This window comes from Neopsephotus bourkii, unplaced genomic scaffold, assembly GCF_033783945.1.
Source record: "Neopsephotus bourkii isolate Nb327-2 ecotype Australia unplaced genomic scaffold, CSIRO-AGI_Nbou_v1 NB_991, whole genome shotgun sequence".
In the NCBI taxonomy this organism is placed as follows: Eukaryota; Metazoa; Chordata; class Aves; order Psittaciformes; family Psittacidae; genus Neopsephotus; species Neopsephotus bourkii.
In genome coordinates, this window is record NW_026901483.1 from 4,086,658 (window position 1) to 4,111,390 (window position 24,733).

General features: G+C 47.3%; 1 protein-coding gene across 3 annotated transcripts in view; it reads left to right on the forward strand.

Moving 5' to 3' along the window:
* Window positions 1-24,733, forward strand: part of MCF2 (MCF.2 cell line derived transforming sequence) — a 61,847-nt gene that overhangs the window by 30,144 nt on the left and 6,970 nt on the right. For all 3 annotated transcript variants that reach the window (XM_061359708.1, XM_061359710.1, XM_061359709.1), the window contains 22 exons: window positions 2,265-2,414; window positions 5,091-5,215; window positions 5,770-5,884; window positions 6,261-6,380; window positions 7,715-7,906; window positions 9,429-9,620; window positions 9,760-9,931; window positions 12,796-12,884; window positions 13,441-13,529; window positions 13,766-13,832; window positions 15,637-15,752; window positions 15,866-15,935; window positions 16,287-16,379; window positions 17,036-17,128; window positions 18,071-18,196; window positions 18,921-19,142; window positions 21,493-21,585; window positions 22,503-22,581; window positions 23,067-23,130; window positions 23,644-23,750; window positions 23,831-23,943; window positions 24,220-24,332. In XM_061359708.1, coding sequence (XP_061215692.1) covers window positions 2,265-2,414; window positions 5,091-5,215; window positions 5,770-5,884; window positions 6,261-6,380; window positions 7,715-7,906; window positions 9,429-9,620; window positions 9,760-9,931; window positions 12,796-12,884; window positions 13,441-13,529; window positions 13,766-13,832; window positions 15,637-15,752; window positions 15,866-15,935; window positions 16,287-16,379; window positions 17,036-17,128; window positions 18,071-18,196; window positions 18,921-19,142; window positions 21,493-21,585; window positions 22,503-22,581; window positions 23,067-23,130; window positions 23,644-23,750; window positions 23,831-23,943; window positions 24,220-24,332 — 2,600 coding nt within the window. The remainder of the gene's footprint in view (window positions 1-2,264; window positions 2,415-5,090; window positions 5,216-5,769; window positions 5,885-6,260; window positions 6,381-7,714; window positions 7,907-9,428; window positions 9,621-9,759; window positions 9,932-12,795; window positions 12,885-13,440; window positions 13,530-13,765; window positions 13,833-15,636; window positions 15,753-15,865; window positions 15,936-16,286; window positions 16,380-17,035; window positions 17,129-18,070; window positions 18,197-18,920; window positions 19,143-21,492; window positions 21,586-22,502; window positions 22,582-23,066; window positions 23,131-23,643; window positions 23,751-23,830; window positions 23,944-24,219; window positions 24,333-24,733) is intronic.

The following is a 24,733-nucleotide window of genomic DNA, read 5'->3' on the forward strand; positions in this document are numbered from 1 at the left end:
AGAGCCGGTAACTCGGCATCTGCATCGGAAAAGGCAAACGCGGGTGTTCCAAAGGACTTTGTGGGGCATTTTAAACCTCAGCAGTTTTGGCTGAATGCAATGGTAGGGTAGAGTTTTGGTCAGTCAGAACCACCCTTGTGTTTCCAGCTGCTGGGAGCAGAGAAGTGTAGGGGCTTCAAAAGGCTAAAATCCAATGGAGAAACCCAAACAGGTCTCATTTAGAGCACCTGAGTGTGGCATGGGCCTGTTGGGAATAATGGTGGTGCTGCCGTGTATCTTGTCAGCACTGAGCAGCTGCCACAAGGTGATTGAGGGTTCTTTTGTGTGCGGGGGAACCAACGTACCTGTCCCAGAGCAGGCCCTGCTGCTGCCACTGCCTGCAGCTCCCTGATGGGGATTTCCACAGCCATATCCTCCTCCATCCTGCAGAAGCCGTGGAGGTGGAGGCGGACGAGGAATTCATTCAGGCTCTCAGCCTGGAGGGCCAGACGTGCGGTCCTCTTGCTGAGAACCTCATCTTCGAAGAGGTTATCTGCGATAACCACGCAGCTCCCGTTGTCTCCCCACCAGATGGAGTGGAACTGGAAGCTGGAGACGAGGTTCCATAGGAAGACGAGGAAGGAGTCGGGTGCGGAGGTCTCTGAAACACAGAATTGCATGGTCAGGGCCCAGGGTTCATCAGGCAAACCCTGAAGGAGTTTTCTTTTGTGGGAGGTGCGGTGGCAGCAGCCCAAGGTGCTCCCGTGTCACCTCTTTGGGGCATGGCCCAAGCTGAGGATGCCTCCCCTGAAGAGGTCTCTCTCATCACTTGGCTCCTGCCCTTGGCTCCAAGCATCCCCCAAGCAGCCAGGCTGGGTCCTGCTGCTCAGCAGACTGAAGGGGTGTGGCCCCAGCAGCCCCTCAAGTTCTCCAGCATCACTGTGACATCAGGGTTCCATGAGGGTTCCATGGGTGGTGCCCATCTCCTGGCAACAGCAAGGGGCAGCAGCAGAAGTTGCTAGAAAGCCTTCTCCAGGAGGGAGCTGTTTAGAGCTGAGAAGTGACCCCAACTGTATTTGCCTTTGGCCTGTGCTGCTGGGGCCGTGCTGCCTCCCATTGCCCCTGGGAACTGGTCCCCAAGGCAGGGATGGGGAAGGCTGCAGCGTTGGGCATCAGAGTGCCCAGACCTGAAGGTTCTCCCTTGGGCACCTTCCCCCCATGCAGAAATGCCCCAGGCCTCTTGTGTGGAGTAACCCCGCTGTGATTGCAGCAGCGCTGCTGCTGTCACAGCTGTGCATGTGCTGGGTGATGCTGTCAGCTTTCAGCAGGGCTCCGTGCTGCTCTGCAGGATGAAGTACAAGTGAAACACCACCTGCACTGATCCTGCATGTGAAATAAAGCGGTGCTCTGCACTCCTGTGCCTTTTTGGGATGGGTTCCTCTGCTTTTCTTTGAGCCAGAACCGTTAGACCCAAGCCAGGACACTCAGTGATGTTCTCTCAGCCTTTTGAAAGCTGTCACCCCACTCCTGAGTTGAAGGACCATGGCTGCAGGAACAGTTGTGTCAGCTGCAGGTTCTGAAGTCCATGGAGCCTGACCTTAGAGCAGCTCCAGTGCCCAAAGGGGCTGCAGGAAACCTTGGAGAGGGGCTTGGGACAAGGGATGTAGGGACAGGGCAAGGGGAATGGCTTGAACCTGCCCGAGGGGAGACTGAGCTGAGCTCTTAGGCAGAAGCTCTTCCCTGTGAGGGTGCTGAGGCGCTGGCACAGGGTGCCCAGAGAAGCTGTGGCTGCCCCATCCCTGGCAGTGCTCAAGGCCAGGTTGGACACAGGGGCTTGGAGCAAGCTGCTCCAGTGGAAGGGGTCCCTGCCTGTGGCAGGGGATTGGGACTGGATGAGCTTTTAGGTCCCTTCCAGCACAAACGAATCCAAGATTCTATGGAATGTTTCTATGACTATGTGAGATGGATCCTTTGGTGGCTTCTGCCATAGACCTCCACTATGTAGCAGAAAAAAATCTGAGAATGCATCAGAACAGGTAGCAAATGCCAAGTATCGGGTGTCTCTGCCCAGTACATTCCTGTTGTGGGTTTAGTCTGCACTGTGAGCCACATGTTGGTGGCCGCCAGCTGATCCACCACAGCACACATCTGCACATCCCACCCACCTCTCTCACACCAAGCTGTTTGCCTCCCTGTATATCTGAGCCGTGGGTCTTTGTGCACTGATAATGAGCTGCAGGAGCATCCCAAATCCCATGCTGATTGTAATTCTCATCTCCCACCAGGCCATAGAGAGTTTTGCTCTAACAGTGAAGGAAATTGCCCAGTTGTTACAGTCCTTTGGCACGGAGCTGGCAGAGACCGAGCTACCGGATGACATGTATTCCATTGAACGCATCCTGGCCCTGCGCACAGAGAAGTACTACCAGCTCAAGGTAAGGATCAGCATCATGTTTCCAGCCCCTGTTTGCACCACAAGGTGGGATCTCCGCCTTCCTGCCATGTGTATGTGTTGACAGACAAGATAAAACACAGCATGACTCCTTCTGTAGGTTACCCATCCGCTGAAGCCAATTACCCTGCCAGCATCCAGCAGCCTGTCTCTGTTGCCGCCTCCTTGCTCTTTGGTGTCTGTGCTATGCTCCTCCTGCGGGATTCGCATGTCTCGCTGGCAGGAGGGCGGGTGGGAGGCTTCATCACCTCAGTGTTTGTGCCCCCGATGGGAGTCCTTTTGCTTCATTCCCATCCTGGAGAAAGATGCATGCAGAGATCACTGGCAGCTCTGGAGGGGTGGTTTGCCCAAGGACCCTCTGCCTGATGCTGCTTCCCTTGGGGGGGATTAAAGTGAACGGTGCTGGAGAGCACCCAAAGTGAAGATTTTGTGTGAGCACATTGCACAGAGCATTCCGGATGGGAATGAGCAGGAACCTTCCTGTTTTGTCTTAAACAGCATTGGCTTCTTTAATATTTTAAGGTTAATATTGTGATAGGGTTTAGGGAAAGCTTTAGTGCCCCCAGATGCTGCTATGTCATCCTGTTGTCTTTGCTGCTCCTGCATCTTCCTGGGGTGAGCAGAAGCCTGTCGCCAAACCCTCGCTTCAGAAACAATTCGCTTGTTAATAGCTATGCTGTGTGCCTCAAGGATGAGCTCCTTTGCTGTATGACAGGATTAGTTTCCATCAGTCAAAGAAGTGTATCTATTCTCATTTGTAATCTCTTGTCATTGACATGACTGTGAGTTCACAGAAGGCTGCCTGTAAGAAATACGCAGAATGACATCCAAAGTGTGCTGTGAGTAGGCATAAATGTGTGTGTGTGTAGGGAGTATCTTTATAGATACTGCCAGTAGTCCTTTATTCTTTGAGCATGGAGAGAGCTGTAGTGTAAAACAGCAGCTACATGTATTGCAGTAGGACTTACTGACTGAAACTTCATGCTTAGGATTACATCTGAAGTGTAGGGAGAAAACACAAACTACACAATGCAGTCTTGTGTATAAAACAGTAACACACTGTGGGGAAATAAACTATGTCCTGTGTTTCCATTTGCATATAAAGCACAGCAGCACTCGGTACAAGGCATCTGTTGCTTTTAATGCCTCATCTATTAATTCTGAATATCAAACCCACTCGTTGGCTTTTGACTGAAATGAAATCCACTGGATTTATTCTTCTGTTCCCTCTAAGCCCATGAAGGATGAAAGCAGATGAGAAACCGTGCACAGACTGTGGTGACAGCAAGACACGGGGTCCTTGTCTCTCTCATGACATGCCCAAGACTCATACATGTGATTCCTGAGTCCAGATAATGAGTTGATCAGAGTGATTTCTGTAGCTGTGATACTGAACAGGAGCAGGTTGCAAACACAATGACAAAAATGGCAGAAATTAATTAAACAGAGTAACTAAGAAATGAACCTCTTTGATAGACTGAATGGGAAGAAATGAAGTTAACATCTCTCTGATAGGCCACTTTGGCACGCGTATAATGAAAGCTTTGAATCAAAAGGGGAGTGCGGGGCTCTGGGGAGGGAGATGTATGAGGATGAAATACCAGCTGCCTGCAGTCTAAAGCGTGCTGCAGAATTCCTCATCCCTTCTGGGTCTCCTGCATGTGGTTGTGCCAAAGGAAGAAGGGGTTCTGCCTTGTGATCATCTGCTGGGATGTTTTAGTGACAGGGATGCAATTTGGCAGTGGACACTTTGTGCGTGGGAGAGGAAAAGCTCCTGTGGCCATGTCCTGCTCCTGGGCTACTGCCTTAAAGGTGCTTTTGTGTTTAGGTTGCTCTGAGCTGTATGGGGCAGACAGATGCTTAAGCAAGTCTGTGTTCTCTGAATCTTCTCCTTAAAGTGGTTTTGCCATTGTTTCTCGCAATAGAAATGTGCCCATCTCCTAGGATGGGCTCTCACTCCTCTGTGAGTTGGCTGCTCAGTGGAGCCATCAACAGGTTTCTCCTTCAGGGCTTCTTCAGCCACTCCTATTCCTTCCTCCTGACCTCTATGTGTGGTCTCTTTTCTTCCTGAAAATAAGTGACTAAATGCACCTGTTTGTATGGGGCTGAGCCCAGCACAGCACAAAGCACCTCAGCTGATGCTAGTGAGCACACCAAGGCTTTAAATTGTCTCTAAGTGGAGCCTCATCGAGAGTGGTGATTTGCTTCTACAGGTTTATGGGTACAGGCTCAGTCCCAGTTATCCCACTATGGGATGCTCCTCTTACAACATCCTACAGTGGCCTTGATGGAGAAGCACAGCGTTCAAGCAGAAATACTTGCTTGAATGTATGAACTTGTAGACAGGTATCTAATACCAACTCACCTGCTCCCCAACGAGGACCCATGGTAATGCTGTCCTCCTGCCTCTTGAATCCTTTAGTGGCCTGATGTTTTCAAGTGTGCCAGTTTCCACCCAGCTTGGTGACCAGTCTGTGGTTCAGCCTCCTCCAGCTCCAGGGGCTAACCCTACATTAAGGGTGCTAAAACATCTGCTGGGAGTCCTTTGTTCTGATGGATGCCAGTGCTTCATTTCATACAGAGAAACTCAGGTAGGAGAAGCACAAAACGACTTATCCTCGCCTCAGCAAATGACTCGGAACTGTTTTGCATTATGCAGGAAGATATTACAGCAGTCACCAAAGAGGGAAACTTGCTTTTGAGCAGTTTTGAAGAGCCAGACTCTGGGGAATGCAGCCAGGACCAACCCCGCGAAAGGCCTGGGGACTGGGAGACTGTGAATCGGTGAGTGCACCAGGGTCCTGTTTTGCTCAAGTGATTTAAGCACAGATGTATTAAGTCACCTGTTGAACAGGTAAAGATGCCAGTGTTTGCTCCAGAGCCATCGAATTGCTGGGTGACTTTTGTCAGGTAACTTTGATGTGCTCTGATTTTTCCCTGCACTGATTTGAGGAGGCTGTGGAGCAGATGCAGGGTTCTCATGCCAGGCTCTCAGGTATTCAAAGCCACTTTGGACAGGGCTTGGAGCAGCCTCATCTAGTGGAAGGTGTCCCTGCCCGTGGCAGGGGGGTTAGAACTGGATGAGCTTTAAGGTTCTCTGCAACTCAAAACAGAATGGGATTCTGTGTTATTCAGGTAAATAGAGATAGCAACAACTGCTGCACATGGGTGCTGTCCTCTGCAGTGGTGATTCCATGGGCATTCTCTCTGAGCTCCTCACAACTCATATATATGCATCTGTAACTTCATCCCAAGAGCCTGAACATGCGTTCTCTAGGGATTGTCCATCTCTGCTTGTCCTCTGTTTGTTCCAGTCCTCCCCTTTTCCTGTGCTGCAGGTTACTTGGCCAGCTGCGTGAGATGGAGACTGCTTTTGATGGCTTCTGGGAAAAGCACCAGTTAAAAATGGAGCAGTATTTACAACTGTGGAAGTTTGAGCAAAGTTTTCAAGAGGTAGGATTGGATCCATGCTGCTGCTGGTGGTGGAAGGAAGAGCTGGAGACGGAAAGGAGGGGAGATGAGAGAAGCTTTTGTGCTTTGTATTTTAGGAGGGTTTGATTCCTGCTGCAGTTCCTTGGCTCTGGCAGGGCTGGCGAGCTTGGGGAGACCACTGTGCTTCCTCATTCAGAGCTAATTTAGGTATCCCTGCCCTGCAGTCACAGAGATTTTGCTGATAGAAGCATCTTTGAGTGCAGTAATTAGTTCTTGGACTGTAGTTTTATGCTTGGATTTAGCAGTCTTGGCTGAAGTGTGGTTAACTTCACTCTGAAAATGATTTTCTGCCTGTGCTTTGTATCCTTTTTGCAGCAGTCTTCTTCTTTGTGTCTAGGTCAAGAATGCCATTGAATTTCTCATGGGGCAGCAAGCAGAGCTGCCTGACACTGGTGACAGTGCCCTCCAAGTAAAACAAAGGCTCAAAGACTTGGCTCATTTCGATGGTATGGCTCAGGTGAGAGAATCTTGCATAAGAAAGAGGCACTAATGAAACGCAAGAGGCACGTTCTGTGTTTGTGGTAGGAGGTGTTTTCTGATGTTACCTGCTTCTAGTGTAATCTGTTGGGAAGTGGCTGCACGAAAAGGATCGATTTTGTGTCTTTGCTGTGTGCAGAAATGCTGTGATCACTCTGCAAGGCAGAAACAGGCTATTTAATTATCATAGTTAAAATAAATCGCTGAGCCACCAGGAAGATCTAGAGCAGATAAATGTCTGAACATAGGGGAGGCGTGGGATTTAAGGAGCTGGAAGAAGAATTATTTATATGCAAAGTGCTCTAGCAGTGCTAATAGGCAGAGACTGGTTCCCAGGCACATGGAGAAGCAAAAAAAGTTGCTATCTTGATGTGTCTGTGGTTTGAACTCAACATATGGATGAAGAAAGACTAAGAGATGCAGGGGAAAGAAGAGGGAAGAGAGATGATTCACAGGAGCCCAGTGGAGGATGCGACTTCTCTAAAGGGATGTGCTTGGCAAGTGGGTCAGGGTGAGCGGAGGGATCCTGAAGGATCTGGATCGAAGGCTTTCTGGCCATTTGGATGAAATGTGTGTGGACAGAGGCAGGCAGGGTGCAACAGGGCAGCAGTCCCAGCAGAAAGCCAGCCCTGGAGAAGACACAACCATTGCACTGACCAGCACCAAGCTTTGCTGCAAAGGACCTAGTTTGTTTTCACCATAAACCTTAACTGCCCAAGTTGCCTTTGTTTATGAGCACAGTGTGTTTAAACTGGATATGAGACACAGGTTTTTATGGAGTGCAGCTCCTGGGATGGCAGCAGTACGTTTCCAGCATTGCTAGTTTGGAGAAGTGCTGTTTTCTTCTTCATCCTCTTTTTGGATAGCAAAAGGGTGGTTTTTTTCCCAGCTGATGGGTGGCATTTTATCCTGTGTAAGCCACCTATTCTGCCTACTAACAGCAGTCATCTCTGGGTACCTGAAATCTGGGAAAGGGGAATGGCTTGAACCTGCCCGAGGGGAGGCTGAGCTGAGCTCTTAGGCAGAAGCTCTTCCCTGTGAGGGTGCTGAGGCGCTGGCACAGGGTGCCCAGAGAAGCTGTGGCTGCCCCATCCCTGGCAGTGCTCAAGGCCAGGTTGGACACAGGGGCTTGGAGCAAGCTGCTCCAGTGGAAGGGGTCCCTGCCTGTGGCAGGGGATTGGGACTGGATGAGCTTTTAGGCCCCTTCCAACACAAACCTGCCTGTGATTCTGTGATGTTCTGATTCTGTGTTGTTATATGTAGATATTTTGATATTCAGTAAGTGTGCAATCCATTCTCTTCTTTTCACTGAAGGATCTGATAGGGAAGGCTCAGGTGGTGATACTGCACGGACACCAGCTCGCAGCGAACCATCACTATGCCCTCAACTTAATCTGCCAGCAATGCAACGAGCTGCGGCACCATTCTGATGTCTTGTCTGATGAGATCAAAAGGAAGCAGATGCGACTGCAGAAGACCCTGGATCTCCATACCCGCCTTCAGCAGGTAGAGTTCAGAGACAGCCAGGCCTGAGAAGCAGATATTAGCTTCTCCATGGGGTTAGCATCTCCATTTCTTAGCTGGGAGCATCTAAAAGTTGCAGCTTTGCTTCAGCAGTTCAGAGTAGGAAAGTGAACCGCAGGGATTGGAGGAGTGCCTCACCCCTCACTTAGCTGGTTAAATGAGCAAACAGCTACCTGCTGCTGCTGTGAACAGTCAGCAGAAAGAGGTGGGCATCTCTTCAGAGCACCCAAGTTCAGCTGCTGCTGTTGGTCATGATTTCATTCTGCATCCATCTATTCATTGACTTTCGAGGTTTTTACACTGAATGCAATAGAAGGGATGCTTTTGGATAAATGCCAGCCCGTTTTTCTTAGAGATTTATTAAGAATGAGCATAGCTGACTGTAAAATGAGGTGACAGATTGGTAGATAGGCACAGCTGCTGTGCGCTAGCATGGAAGTGGAGTCGTGGGGCTTCAACGTTTCTTGATATCTTAATCAGCATCAAATACTCATTTAGGGAAATTCACGCTAATTAGGCCAGAAGGCACAGGGCTGTAATATGCTTGAGGCTATTAAGAGAAGCAGTGAGGTTTGGCCCTGTTTCATTTCACTGGTTTGGGGGACTTGAGACTTGTTTTACCTCTGTGTGTTCACCTCAGTATTGCACTAATGTGTGGGGACGAGGCCATTCAGTCCTCAGCAGCCTCTTGGCTGCAAGGCAGTGTCCTCTCCTGGGCTCCTGGCAGTCCTGATTGGTGCTAGTGGGTAGCCTAGGGGCTCTGCTGGAGCATGCCATGGTCCTGCCCTGCATGGTCTCCTTTCCTGTTCACAGGTCCTCTTGGCTGCCCCATCCCTGGCAGTGTTCAAGGCCAGGTTGGACACGGGGGCTTGGAGCAAGCTGCTCCAGTGGAAGGGGTCCCTGCCCATGGCAGGGGTTGGAGCTGGAGGAACTTTGAGGTCCTTTCCAACCCAAACCATTCTGTGATCTTCTCATGCCTGTGTACACTGCAGTGTGTGAGTGCCAGCTGAGCCTATTGCCAATGTGCGTTAAATGTTGGAAGTTTAAAGTACGATTTGAAATCCTTTTTTTTCTTTATTTCAGACATGAATGCAATTTTCTTTGATAATTTCTCACAGTTCAGGCCTGCACCGAGCCAGGCTTTTACCACAAAACCCCTGCCTGTCTCCTTGTAAACTCTGTGGTGTTCATTCAGCTTTCTGGGTTGGATGGATAAAGATCTGCTTATGTTTTGGTTCAACTGTGCACCAAGCAGTGCTGCTGTGTCAGTTATAGCTCTGATTTTATCCAGTGGGAGCACAGCTTAGCTATGTTGAGGGCCCTGCAGACAAAATGTAGCCTTTCTATTAATCAAAACCCAATAGCTGCTGAGCTCTTTAGGAGTACTACTTAGCTCCTTGTTGAACATACAGATCTGGTAAATGATATTCCTCGTGGGAGCGCTGGTTTAGCAGGGGTACCACTGATGGTCCCGCTCTCTGTGCTTGCCCTGTGCTGTCACCAGGCTCTGCAGTGCTGTGATGAAGGTGCCTACCTGCTTGCCAACCAGCAGATGGATAAGTGCCAGTCTAAAGAAGGCGCTCAGAAAGCTCTCCAGGACATAGAAAGGTTTCTTGAAAGCTCTTCAGCCTACTTAAACTATGATCCCCAAGCCCTACACTGCGATTTTGAGTCAGTCTTAACGTCAGAACTAAAGGTAAGCAACCCCTCCAGTTCCTTGTGACACAGCATACAGCAAGTGAGTGGGATTGTCAGCCTTATAGTCCTCTGTTTGGGGTCAAAGTGCAGAATAGTGGTAGTTATTTGATCACAGGAGTCTCTCTCACTCTCCGCAGTGCCAGATACAGTCAGTGCAGGTCAAGCTTGAAAACGTCCGAAGCATGTTTGAGAACCGTCAGTCTTGCTTCAAGAAGCTGCTGGATAAACACGTGCGGCCTGTCCAGTTGGTAGCCCCAAGGCCAGAGAACCCACCCAGATCAAAATCACCGTTATTCTCCCCTAAACATGGTAAAATATTTTACATTCATGGTGTTTTCAGATGATATTTTTCCTTTTGAAGAGTAAAGCTGAGGATGGTTCTGAGAAACCAGCTCAGCCGTGCTGCCTGATCCAGAGTTGTTGTGTGATGCTGAAGGTATATGAGATGATTTATTGTCTTCCCAGTTTTGTGTCCTGCCTCATGTGGAAACACATTTTGTGTTCCCATACGTGTGTGAATAATAGGGCTGGTTGCTTGGTGGTTGTTTTCACTTCCTACTCAGTGAAATAAGAGAGTTGTAAACACTGTGTGCTTCCAGTTCTGCTTTACTAGCATCCTACGGAGCTGAACACTGGTGAATTAGTACTCCAGGGAGAAAAGGCAAGGTTTATAAATGCATTAGCACACCTATTCTCTGTGACTGTCTTGAGCTGGAGCTGACATGAAGTTAGGCTAATGTTTGTAAAGAAGCTTGGAGAGATGAGCTCTAATCTCATGAACAGAACTGAGCCGAATGCTTAATTCCCTTTGATTCCTCGAGGATGTCTTCCTTAAATCCCAATTATGGAATAATTAATGCCCATAAAAGTACAGATTCTGGTTGAGCTGAGGTCACTGAATGTTCTGCCCTGATTTTGGTAACTGGATGTGACACAGTGTTAGCTTTAAATGATAACATTAAAGCTTCAATCCTTGGCAGTATTCTGAAATAACATCCATGTATTTTAAACCAGGGACGTGCTATGTTTTGTGGGAATATTAAATTTGGTGATCTGACTGAAGAAAGCAATGAAACATTTGTGTTTTAACACAGAATTTTTATGATGAATTAGTGAATATTGGTATGGTGAACTGTAGCAGGTATCATGCAACAGTAATGTGGCTCCAGTCCATAATGTGAATAGCCAAGCTAGTGGAGGGATGGGGATGAAGGTAAAGGCAGTGAGGGGGATAAACTAGTTGAGATGCAGGCCAGTGCAGCAAATTAATCCCAGATTTCCTCTTCCCAGGCTTCACTACACCATGCTGCCTTCTGAACCCTTTTCCTCAATGAGAGAAAGTGCTCTGGGTCTTTAAACAGGAGTATTGCCCATTACCTAACAGCTTACCCAGCTTTCTAGAAACAGGAGAGCATTAGGGAGGAAATACTGACTTAAAGAGTAGGGGTAAATGGGATGTTGTGAGACCTTCGTCAATTGGCTGGACTCATTTCATGCCTTTATGGGATGCACATTCTTCTTGCAAAGGCACTCCATCCTCTTCCTGAAAGAGATGATAAAGTGTGTTGAAATGGGCATAGCCAGCAAGCAGGGAAAGACAAAAGGCTCCTCTTTGGATAGATCATGCAGAGAGAGCATTTAATAGGACCCCTGTTTGATACAAAACATCAAACTGCTGCCTGCCTGCTGGTGTGATGTGCAGTGTCAAAGACACATGCTGGGCTCTGGTGGGAGTGCTTTGAGATGGATGGGTTTTATGGCACGGATTGAAACCAAACCACCTCCGAGCACGGTGCTTTTGTCCTCTTTTTCTCTCCTTTGTTTCTGTCCCCCCAGCCCTTTCTTTTTCTGTCTGAGGACAGACACTTCCTCTTTCATCTCTACCCTGGATTTGAAGCCTGTCTGATAAATGTGGGTTTAATTTTGAAACTGCTTTTTTGGGGGGAGTATAAAAGCTATCCTATCCTGAGCCATAAAACGTAGTGAGATGTGGAGAAGTGGTACAGGAGGCTGCAACAGCGCCCTAGTGATGGAGTAAATTCACCCCTGCAGCAGAACACTGGGGTACAGCTGATGACCATCTCCTGTCTCACTTCCTATCGGTTGTTCCCTTCCTCCCATTGGGACCACTGGCAAGTCCTTGCTGCTTTTAGGTCTTTCTGTCTGTGATGGGTCACACCACAATGCATGCTTCCAATCTGCTCTCCAGCACCCACATCTCTCTCCTTCCTCATGTGGTGTGTTTACATGTGGAGGTCTAAGGCCTTGTGGTGTGATAATACATCATAGCTTTATCTTACAGCAGCTCCATGTGAAGATGGGGGCCCTGTTTTCCATGAGGGCTTTGCATTCCTCTGCATCCATTTTAATCCCTACATACTCTGTTTCACAAAAGGTGGCTCTTCAGTGTCAGTCCTCTCCAAGCCTTCAGTGGCGATACAGTTGCTGTTGCATTTGTATGTGCTGTGATGCCCTTTTCACCCTAATGGAAAGATAGTTCATTAGTCCAGTTAATTCTTTGTTTTTCCTTTTCTAGCCTCTTTTTTCTATATGCAAAGAAGGTGAATGTTGCACATCAGAATATGTTCAGTTTTGGTCCATGTCAGAATCTGGTGCAGCTGCTGGCATGTGGAGCTGTCACTGAGGCTGGAGAAATCCATTATTGCTGTTTTCTATTGAGGAAAAAGACCCTTTGGGTGAAGAGTGACATTGACTACTCAGGATTAAGAAGTATTTGAAAGATGCTGTATGAGTATTACAAATCGTAGTTATTTATTAACAATAGCAATAAACTCTTCTAAGGTGGAGAAACAGTTTATACAGCTGAGCATCTTTGCATTCATAAAAAGACTTTAAACCAGTATCCCAGTAGGCTCCATTTATCCCAGTAGATGCTCCGTCCCTGGCAGTGTTCAAGGCCAGATTGGACAGAGCCTTGGGCAGCATGGTCTAGTGTGAAGTGTCCTTGCCCATGACAGGCGGTTGGAACTGGATGTTCTTAAGGTCCTTTCCAACCCAAACCATTCTGAGTCTCTTATTCTATGATTCTCTTACTAGCTAACTATTCCTTCTTAAAACACATCCCGCTTTTCTTTGTGACTTACTAGTTTCCGTGTGAGCCATCTCCTTTGCTACAGACCCACATGACACCTTTGTGTTTTCTTCTGCCCAAGGTGTGGATTTTAATTCCAGTTTGAAGTTTTCATTTGATCTCTCTCTCCCTGGGAAGAAAACATCAAGAAAAACCCCAAGTTCTCGCAAGGTAAAAACTATTCATGAAATCTGAATGTGTTTTATGCACTGAAGAGCTGAAACCCTTCTAATAACTGGTTGTATTTAGGCTTTCGATTCGAGGATGCTCTTTTTTGTTTCCTTCAGAAACCCAAGCAAACCCTAAACCCTTTCATATCCATATGGTTTAGTTGGGTTACTCCAGTACCTGAGATCTATCTGGGATTGTTTTTCCAAGTCACAGAGACTGATTTCCTGTGTGCTATTTCCTGGATTTGCTGTTTGTATAGCAGAGGTGTCTGTCACTGGACAGGAAAGCTGCCCATCTGCTGATGTTTCTCCTATGAACTACTGAATTACGTTACCAGTGTTCCCAGATTTTATGTAGCAGAGCATTTTCTGGGAATATTTGGCTGTCCATTATCTTCTATGCCCTATAAAAGCTGTATGTTACAAAGGTTTTCTTAAAAGGAAGCATATTCCATCCTTTCCTTAAAAGTTCCTATGTCAACATCAGGGGCTGGGCCCATCCTGGCTCTGCATGACCTCCCTGCTGCAATTCCCAGTGCATCCCATTTCTCTTCCAGATTGAAGTCATGCACGACTACCAGGAAAAAAGGAATTCCTTGCAGTATTTTATTTCAGACAGTGATGACAGCTTGGATATACTAAAAGGGTAAGTTTTAACCCCATTTACATCACTCAACATGATGCTTACTTCTGGCCAGTCCTTGCCCCATCCGTGGGTTCCTCCAACCAGACGTAGGGGGCATCTCTTGTGCTTTTACCTGGTTTATCATCCCTATGCTGGTTGTTCATGAGGTCACAGTATGGTTTGGGCCGGTTGAACTGTGCCATGGAGGTTTTTACACACACAAAGATGATATAATTCTATTTCTTTCTGTATTTTAGCCATGTCATAAATGAGCTTGTTGAAACGGAGAGGGTGTACGTGGAGGAGCTCTTCACGGTCCTGACGGTGAGTCACTTCTTCAGGTTGCTCATTACAGTTCCCTGGTGGCTTGCACAGAGCAGAACCTGCCACCCTCTCAAACCAAGCAGAGATGTGGTGGGGCAGGTTTCCACCAGACTGTCAGATCCCAAGCTAGTCATAAATGTTCATGTTTCCTCCTTAGGTTTTCTTTGTTGGAAGCATCTGCAGGAACAGTTGGTGTCAGGATGAGCTTTTCATCCAGAATGGGGGAGAAACCTTCTGTTTGTACACAGAGGCACCGGTAATTTATCAGTGCCTGGGGAAATGTACAAAAAGCTGTGATTTTTGTAGCTGTTCCTTCATTTCCTTTACCTTTTGGAGACAAGGAAGCTTGTGTTTTCTTCTTGGGAGAATCCTGTCCTGAGTCTGTGAACACAGAATGCACTTTGCTTTAGAAACCAGCTTATAATTTCTCATCCTGCCATTGTAGACACTTCTGATGTATTCCAATAGAGCTCTTGCTGATGGCCAAACCAAGCTGGCTGTTAAAGAGCTCTCCCCCTTCATGTTTAACCCAGGAGCAAGCAGGGTATAAATCTGTCGGGCTCCAGGTAGTTACGTGTAATTGCTCTGCGCTGATGTTTGTTGTGTTGAACCACACTGTGTGATACAGCAGTTGGCAAGCACACAGATTTATTGCTATGCATATCAAGTCTAGATAGAGAAATATGGACAGATAGACTAAAGCTTTCTGAAAATAGTGTTTCCTTTAAAGGGCGCAGCCTGCTTGCAGTGGGTAAATATAAATGACTAATTTTCCAGAGAGTTATCTTCTCCTGCATCCTTAATCAACTACAAGATGCCTGCTTAGTGTAAGGAATACTGATTCCAAGCACAGCGAGTGTGAGAGATTAATTTGGGAAGCCAGAGAAGATGTGCTGTGCATACTGAATAAATTCTTGTGAACATTCCTGCTGCTCGTGTTAAAAGGGCCTCAGTTCTTAGTGTGGCCTTAGCTCCCTGTGCAATGCTTAGTGACTAGCGTGGCCAGCTTGAGCTGTGGCTAATGGCCACTTGATGTCTTCTTTGTGGTGATGGTCCTGAGCTCTAGCCATGCCTTCTCCCTACCCATTTTGGTGATGTTTTTGCATTGGTGTGTTGATGTGACATTCCCAAGGGGAACTTTGCATTATTTCCTGCTGCCACCCAACAGTTCAGAGTGCAGTGGTGTGGTTTCCAGCTCCTCTCTCCTTTGGGAGGCTGTGATGTCGAGAGGGTTAGGGAGCCACAGAGGACAGAGATCATGAGGCATCAAGGAGTGCAAGACTCTAGTGCTCAGCAGGTCTTGCACAAGAGCAGGAAGCCTGTTGATTTTGATATATGATCTCAAGCTGTCTCTGCCTTGTGACAAGCCACCTCATGCACTGCTTCTCGTGAGGTTGTGTGTAACTGTATACCCCAAACATGTTATCACTCCCCTGTTCCATGGTCATAGCAGCAGATGTGTTCAACCCGGACTAGTGTTCCTCTGGGAGCTCCCCCACAGCCAGGCCATAGCAAGGAGAGAGCGGCTGAGATTTGCCTTTGGTGAATAAAGAGCATCTCTGCAGTGCTGGCCAGCCCCATGGGAGTCATCCTAAGCCATTCCCTGCTGCACCACAACCGTTGTTCCCAGGGACTGAAGGACAGGGGTTTGGATACAAAAATAAGGAAATAAAAGGGTTGTTATGTGTTGAAACAAAGCAGATTGTACTGAAAGTCTGTTCATGTCCCCTTTTCATCTGCCTTTGAGGGGATGACAGGCCAAACCCTTACCAACTGAGTGATGAGCCCCTTTTGCATCCTGCAGGGCTACAGAGCTGAGATGGATAACCCTGCCATGCTCATCCTCATGCCTCCTGTGCTGAGGAACAGGAAGGATGTCCTCTTCGGTAACATGCCTGAGATATATGACTTCCACAACAAGTATGATGCTGGCTTTATTCCCATCCTTGTCAGACTGATTTCCTGTGACGATTCGGTACCCAAAGCGTACCTTGCTCACTGCTGCGTTTTGCCTCTTCTCCCATCTCTTGCAGAATTTTCCTGCACAGCTTGGAAAGCTGCCTGGGAGCACCCGAGAGAGTGGGATTTTGTTTCCTAGACAGGGTGGGTGACTCATTTTCACATATAAAGCAGGCTGGAAGGCCAATGTTTCTCCTGGTTTGTCGTACTCTGAGACATCTCAGTTATGCCAGTTGAGCCTGATGCCTCTGATCCACAGCACCAGCAGCGAGACTGGGAGCGTGGGTGCATGGCCAGCAGCAGATGGGGCAAGCAGCAGTCATGACTACACTGTGGTTCCCAGCAATGGGGTGTTTTAACCCAAACTCTGTGACTTTTAGATGTTGAAGCTGGCAACAGAGAGAAAAGCAAATGTAAAGCATGGGTGTTCGTGTGGTTTGGCTGTCCAGCAGGTGTTGTGCATGTGAATGACTTGCCTTTCGGCTTCCCTTACAGCGTGAGGATTTCCAGATGTATGAGAAGTACTGCCAGAACAAGCCCCGGTCGGAGTCCTTGTGGAGGCAGTGCTCTGAAAGCACCTTCTTCCAGGTGAGCTCTTTGTTCCCATTGAGCCAGGCATTATCCTGGGGCACTCACTTGTCCTAAACACCCTCCTCAGCATCCCATGTGTTCTGTTTACTGCTGCATGGAAGCCTCACAAAGATAGCAGTTGGAGTTCATTGTATCCGAGGATTTTAAGGGAAGTCCATCCTTTATATGATTTTGCATGTTTTAATAAAATTCCTTTACTTCCAGGCAGCATATGACATTTTTACATGAAATCTTTGGAGTCATTAAGCCACACTAGTCATGCTGTTGGAATCATAGGGTCATAGAATGGTTTGGGCTGGAAAGGATCTTAAGATCATCCAGTTCCAACCCCCTGCCGAGGTCAGGGGCACCTTGCGCTAGACCAGGTCACCCAAGGCTCTGTCCAACCTGGCCTTGAACACTGCCAGGGATGGAGCATTCACAGCTTCCCTGAGCAACCCATTCCAGTGCCTCAGCACCCTCAGAGTAAAGAGCTTCTTCCTTATATCCAACCTGAACTTCCCCTGTTTCAGTCTGAACCCATCACCCCTTGTCCTATCACTACAGTCCCTGATGAAGAGTCCCTCTCCAGCATCCTCATAGGCTCCCTAGGAATAAGTGGTAGGAATAACTACTGAGTTGGTTCAGAACTCACTCAGAATTCTTTGTTCCAGGAATGCCAAAGAAAACTAGAGCACAAACTTGGGCTGGATTCCTATTTGCTCAAACCAGTGCAGCGCCTGACAAAATACCAATTACTTCTGAAGGTATTTCCTCTTCTGCTGTTAAAGGGCATCAGGAGATAGGTTTGTTTGCCACTTCATTTTCCAGTTGAAGGTTACCTGTAAATCAGCACCAAGCTCTAGATTACATGTTGCTTATCTTAGGAGTGATTTCCAGTGAAGACGGAAACTCACAGAGCTGAAAAAGGAATAAGTGCTTTGAAGAAGCCGTTTTTTAAGGGGAGAAAAACTGAATCTGTTCAGAGACACAAAATGATAGAAACTCTTCTAAGCAAATGCAATCAGAGATGATCATAAGAGTGTGATGAATGAAATACATGAGATTGATGCATCTCGTCTCCTTGGGTTGTTACAGTGGCTGTAGTGTTTAACACATTTATTCTCATGTCCCCTGTTGAAGGCAAAGCAGTGCTGTTATTCCCACTTGGTGAAATGGGAATAACACTGGGGTAGTGGCTTCTGAACCCCACCTCTTGAGTGAAGGATGAGCACACAGGAAGCTGTAAGTGGGCACAGGAGATCAGAAATGAAAGTAGTTTTATATCAATGGTATTATTCCCTAATCTGCCTTCCATTTATTGACTTTAAGGCTCTGGGTTTTATAAATTCTCTTTCTTTTTTTGCTGCGACCTCATTTGAAGGCATATTGGCAGCTAATGGAAAACCTGAGCCTCAATTCCCCTTTCTTACCAAGCAGGAGAACACAACACCAAGAACTCAGATGAGCGTGATGCTGCTTTATAACCTGACACCATCCTTGAGGAAACCCAGCAAAAAGGGGCCATGCTTCAGTGATGTGTCCCACACCTCATACTCATTGTACTTTAGTGTGAGTCTTGTTTCTAATGACATGACAGAAGAAACCCAGGCAGTGTAGGTTGCTCTTGGGCACTGGAAACCTTGGGCGAGATGGCAAAGTCTGCTTTGTTCAAGTGCAAACCTGTGCTCTCCCATTCCTATTTTCAGGAGCTGCTAAAGTACAGCACGAGCTGTGATGGAGTTCAGGAACTTCAAGAAGCTCTGGTTGCAATGTTGGATTTACTAAAGTCGGTCAATGACTCCATGCATCAGATTTCAATAACAGGATATGATGTGAGTAGATCTGGGTGATGAGAGATGGGATGATGCCTTGGGAATAGACAGTGTCCCAGAATGTATGAGCTGAAAGCTGTACTAGAAGAGCTACAAAGTGAATGGGATGATAGAGCTCTTACAGGGGACAGTTTTCCATCTGATTTGGGAAAACAGGCACGTCCAAAGGACCTATCCAAGCCGCATAGTGCCCACACTTGCCACCTGGTGGCTCTTGAGAGTATTTTCCAGCGTGCATCTTAGCTCTGCTGTGAGGTGTCTGCATTCAGCATTTAACAAAATGCTCCTTGCCTGTTGAAGTCGTTGTCTTCCCTAGGGCTTCAGGAAAAGGTGAGGTTTGGGCTTTCTAAGCTGCTGGTCTCAGTCCTGGCCTCTGTGAGAAGTCCATCCTCTGAGACCTCAAACCTCATCTGCCCTCTCCCACTGATGTAGCCCTTGGTCTGGACTTCCGTAGGATATGAAGAGCTTTCCTATCTTCCTAGTTTTCTACTTACTGACTTGCATCCCTTTACACAGCCTAGCCACAGCCCTGCTTCACCTCTGCTTCCCTGCTGGCACCATGCCCTCACTCCCAAAACATCATCTGATCTTTCCAGGAAGACCTATTCTTAGAGCAACGTGCCTTGGAACAGAGCTGGCCCCATTGCCTGCCATTATTTGGCCCATCCTTATGTTTCAATTGATGCCTTTCTCTTACTTGCTTTATTCCTCATGCTCTCCCCAGGGTGACCTGAGCGAACTGGGGAAGGTGTTGATGCAAGGATCGTTCAGTGTTTGGACAGGACACCGGAAAGGCCCCACAAAAATGAAGGATCTTGCCAGGTTCAAGCCAATGCAGAGGCATCTCTTCCTGTATGAGAAGGCCTTGGTCTTCTGCAAGAAGCGAGAGGAGCACGGAGATGGATATGACAAAACCTCATCTTACAGTTTTAAGCACTTTTTGAAAGTAAGGACTTTTTACCTGGGGCCATTGCCATGTCTGTTGTGAACCAGGAACCCTGCAGACCCAGAGAGTATTTTTTCTCTACCGCAGTGGCTTGTTTTCTGCTATTAAGGGCTGTAATGCCCCATATGAAAGTGCTATGTCCATGAAAAGCTATTGGTTGTAATAAGCTGTGAGGACACCCATAGCTGAAGCAGGAGCTGGGAGAGGCTGTGGACTTTGGAGGCACAAATGTGATGGCATCTGCCAGGGACATGGAGCTGTGGGCAAGTCCCAGGGATGAGAAGGTGCCTTTCCCCCTGCCCTAGTCTGCTTTCCAGGCTTGGATACAAGGCATGGAACCAGGGAGGCCCTTTGCATCTTCCATCTGGGAAGCTCCTCATGCTCCTGGTCCCCAGGGCTATCCCTTGGGCTGGGGTCTGCCTGGCTGCTCTGGAGCCCTATTTCCCAGCCAGGAGGATGCAGATAACTCTTCTCCCTCATTGCCTTTCTTCTTTGTCAGGCTCTAACTGCAGCTAAAATTACAATTCTCAGATAAGAGCAATATATGAGGGGCATAAACCCCTGTTAGCTGTAAATGCTAACTATTATCAACACAAATCCCAAAGTGCTCCTCCAAAATTGGCCCTCTGGCATACTGTGTGTGATGAGCACTTCTAACATCTTGATAAATTAACCCCCAATATGGATTTATCTTAAAATGGGGGAAAAAGGGCACTTGGAGGCTGAGCCCCTAGATGCTGCAGGTCCCTGACCTAGCAGGGTCTGGGAAGGAGATGCCACAAGTAGTCAGAAAGTAAAGTGAGAGCAGATGCGTCTGTGCATGTTACCCATTGTGTATTAAAAGCAAATCCCAGGCCATATGTTAAGGTACTTGAATGTTTTCCCCAAACTGCATCATTTTCCTTTTGGAGAGCTTGTTTTCCCTGGAGTACTTGTTTTAGCAGGCATGGTTTTGAAAGAACTGAAGAGGCAGATTGGGGAAAGCCTGCTTGGAGGAGAAAATCCTGCCTTAGAACTCCAGGCAATGGGGCCAGGCTTTTGCTTTGCCTCAAGAGGGCTTATTTTCCAGTTGTTTGTGGTGCCACATGGAGAGGTTGGGGTTAGAGAACCCATGGATGCTGCAGGGTTGCATCCGCACAAAGCCATTTTCAGAACTGCTGTCCTGAGGGCAGAATAATTTCCCTGGAATGTGACATGTATTTGATTCATGGTCATATCAGGGAATTGTTTTTCATTGCAGGAATGTTTCCTTGGGATTCAGAATTAAAGCAAGCTGTAACTGGATGTCTGTTAACACGAACAACAGAACCCCTTAGGATAGTATTTTACACGCTATGCAAAACATCCAGTGGTCAATATCTCTTCAGCTGGAATTCAGTAGCTTACAGGATGCAGGTTCATAGCTCACTGTGATGGCAAGGAAATCAGTGCCATATACTACCATTGCAGAGGATGCAGATGAGCTTTACACTGACCCAGCATGGTCTGCACTGCCGTGAACCCCAGCTTACTGAGGACAGTAAATCCTGGTCAGAGGGAGGAAACTGAATTTCGGATTCCACTGACATGAATGAATAGACCTTAAATATGTCTATTCCTGACACTTCTCTTCACCTCCTCATAGCAGAGGAGGTGAAACTTCTAATTCCTTGATGCCTGGGTAGTGGTGTTGGAGCCTCTCTATAAGCTGCTGTGCTAAACAAGATGCACAGTGCTTGCAGTGTCTGGATGAGGTGCTTTCTAGGCTGCCCTTTCTACATCCTTCATAACACTGTCTTTTAAGTTTTCTAGGTTTTCATAAAATCAGCATGAAGCCTGATGCAGCTTCCTAAGGCATCATGGCACTACACTGCATACCTCTGGACTTAGGTCAGAGACTGAATGAAGTTGACCTGAAACTCCTGAAGGACCTAAGGGTGTCACAAATGGGGTTTAAAGATTTGCTGAAAGAATGAAACATGAAATTAAAGGGAGAAAATAATAACATGGCAGAAAAAAAAATGTATGTAGAACAATAATGTGCCATGCATTGATAGAGCTTCATGTACCCCATCTGAGAAGTTGCATGCTGGAAGTGGTATGAGATGACTTTTCAGTTCGCTCGACAGATTGCCGAATGGAAAGTCCCCTGAGGTCCATTGGTTGGTTTCAGAAAGCATTTGTAAGTACAGCAAGCTGGTGGGAAGTCAGGGTGGGGAAGTCAGGTAATGACTTTCAGTTGCTATTGAAAGGAAAGTTGATGGAATGTGTTAAATTGGCTGAAAACAGGTTTGTTTGATGTGCTGTAAAGAGCCCGGATTGGTAGGGAAAAGGGAGAGGTTTTGATTTTGGGGTTCTTTTGGCTTTTCAGATGAATGCAGTTGGAATAACTGAGAATGTGAAAGGAGATCATCGGAAATTTGAAATCTGGTACAGTGGGAGAGAAGAGGTCTATGTCGTGCAGGTTGGTAGCTTCAGATACCGGGATATTTGTGCATGCTCTCAACAGTGTTAAAGAAGTGTCTCCCATCGATCTTTATGGGATTAGCAGCCATTTAACTTGCATTTCTTCTTCCTCATTCACAGGGAAGCTCTTCCCTGTGAGGGTGTTGGGACATGGGCACAGGGTACCCAGAGAAGCTGTGGCTGCCCCATCCCTGGCAGTGCTCAAGGCCAGGTTGGACACAGGGGCTTGGAGCAAGCTGCTCCAGTGGAAGGGGTCCCTGCCTGTGGCAGGGGTTGGAGCTGGGGGAGCTTTGAGATCCCTTCCAAACCAAATCATTCCATGACTTCATATATTCTCTGTGCTCCTCTACAATTAGATGTCAGAACTACTCCCAGAGCAAAGTCTTAGCTTCTGTGGTGCAATTTCCAGTAGTCTTTTGAGTTATCTACAAAATAGTAACTCGACCAGATTCCTTCTTGTTTGCTTTGCTTTGTTTTCTTTCCTTTTATAGCATTTTGAATAGAAATCTATGATGATGGAATGTTTTTCGAAGAGGGTGTTCAAAGGAAAACCCATAGCTTTCACTGATACTTTTTTTCCTCTATGTTACAACACAGCAGCCTGCTTACATTCATAAAGCAGTTGTACGTAGCCAAGTATGTTCAAAAGGCAGATTTGGCCCTTCAGGTATTTTGTCAGAGGTACAATGCATGCACACGTGTGCTATTGCTGCACTCCCTGTGTTGTACTGATGGCTCCACAATTTCCACTGTGTTTTGCCTTTGTAATGAGGATCACCAGTTTTAAAAGGTCAGGAACGGTTAAAATTTAGTGGTGGCTGTGGATAAAAGGAGATTTCGGATAATAACAGCACAGAAAAGTAAGGTTCCATTCAACCATTATAATGGATGCCTCTTCATTTTCTCTTCTTCCAGGCCCAAACAGTAGATCTGAAGATGGCATGGTTGAATGAAATCAGAAAAATCTTGTTCAAGCAGCAGGAGCTTATAAAAGGTACCTTTCTGACCAATTTCTCTGCAGCAGAACCTTCCCTATTTTCACATTGCTGATCTTCAAATCCACTCATTCTCACCAGAGAATTGATTTGCAGAAGCAGCCTAGCAGCATGATACCAGAGTGAAGTCTTACACAGGGAAATAACATAACTTGGAGCAGTTGAGGCCAGGTGCTTATGTGAAAACGAATTACAGAAGTGCAATTTCAAATTTGTTATCATAGGCTTAATTCAACAAATCCATAGCAGATGCCTAGTTTTAAGCATATTATAATCTTCAGTAGCTTGCTCACTATTGAATTTGTGCTAAGATGCCATCTTAATCATAAATAAGTCTGTGTTTGCCAGAGTCCCTGGGTCTGTTTTTCTCTAAACAGAAATCACTGGGGTTGTATAAAAGGTCTGACCTTTAAAGCAATGCTTCTAGATTGATGGTTCCTAATGAAAGAAATGGGTGTTAAGCTGGTGTTTGTCCTCCCTGCAGTGGAAAAGCAGCAGCCGGGTTTGTGCACAGACCAACTCCCGCTGTCCTCCCAGCTGAGTGATGGGTGAGTCCCATGAGCAACTGTACTTCCCCTCCCAAAAAACGTAAACCAGACCCCCCTGCAGTCCTGATCCAGCTCTGGGGCAGCAGCACTAGAGGGACGTGGAGCTGTTGGAGTGAGGCCAGAGGAGGCCAAGGGGAATGGCTTGAACCTGCCCGAGGGGAGACTGAGCTGAGCTCTTAGGCAGAAGCTCTTCCCTGTGAGGGTGCTGAGGCGCTGGCACAGGGTGCCCAGAGAAGCTGTGGCTGCCCCATCCCTGGCAGTGCTCAAGGCCAGGTTGGACACAGGGGCTTGGAGCAAGCTGCTCCAGTGGAAGGGGTCCCTGCCTGCGGCAGGGGTTGGAGCTGGAGGAGCTTTCAGGTCCCTTCCATCCCAAACCAATTTGGGATTCTATGATGTACTATTATTATTTCTGGCCCTGTTCTGTAAAACCTCATGTATTTTATGTTCATTCATAAAATAAAGCTAAGTTTTGTTTCTTTTTCTTTTCTTTCCTTTTCTGTTTGAACCCCTCAGAAAGCAGCAGAGAGCTTCCATAAGCTCAGAAGAGAATGACTCGGAGCGCACCAGCCCGGTGATGCTTGACAGTGGTCTCCCGTCCCCCCAAAACAAGCCCAACAGAAGTACGGACCCTTCCCCTTCCTTCGGGCATGCTTTGCAGGTGCTGGGGTACCCCCAACCTGAGCTGAACTCTCTCTTGCAGGCTGGCCAGGAATGTCCCAGTCCCTGGAGATCTGCGAGGGGCTGGAGGAGTGGTCCGGTAACCAGTACCTCTCCAACTGCTCCGACACTGAAGAGGAGGATGGGAACCAGCTGGTTAGTACAAGAGATGCAATAGTCCCAGTGCCGGGTGCTGCTTTGATTATCTTGCTCTGTTTTGCTTCACTGCATCATGGATGTGTCTCCTCCAGGACTCTCCTATTTCCCATATCTCAACGTGGGGAATGGGGAGGTGTCTAAGCTGCAGCTTGTAGAAGTAATTTCAGTTAAGGTGGCTGATAAGGCTCCATCATGTTCCCTGAGGCAGTCAGGTATAACAGCTGTGTGATAGGAAATGCAGCTAAAGAGGATCTTTTTGTCTTACTGCCACAGTCTCCAGGAAGGTACAAAGCCCTTGCAGACTGCAAGAGGAGAGGATCAGAGGACCTGCTGGTGAAAAACGGGGATGAGATTCAGCTCTTGCATGAAGATGGTGAGGGACAGTGGTAGGTATTTTAAGATGACTTTGCTTTATCTCTAAGAGAGATACAGGCAGTGCTGTGCAGCTTTGCTTGCCTGGTGATACGCTCATTGCAGCTGCTGATTCAGTTTTAGACTATTCCAGAAAGCTGGAGAGTTCATTCCCTTGCCAAGACTAGAGGCCATATGCACTGGCTTGGCTGGGAAAACATGTGAGGACCTCTGTTGCCATGGGTGTCTGGGTGATCTCTGTTTTACCAATGTCTTCACAGCCGTGCTTCGTGATGCTTCAAGATTGAGCTCTTTGCCCACCCAGCTCAGCTGCTGGCTTTGTTCCTCTGGGCTTATTAATAGCAATATTGAGTAATTGCAGGATATTTTCCTCCCTCAAACAGCTGTATGAGTGTTACCCTGTTAATGGCTGTGG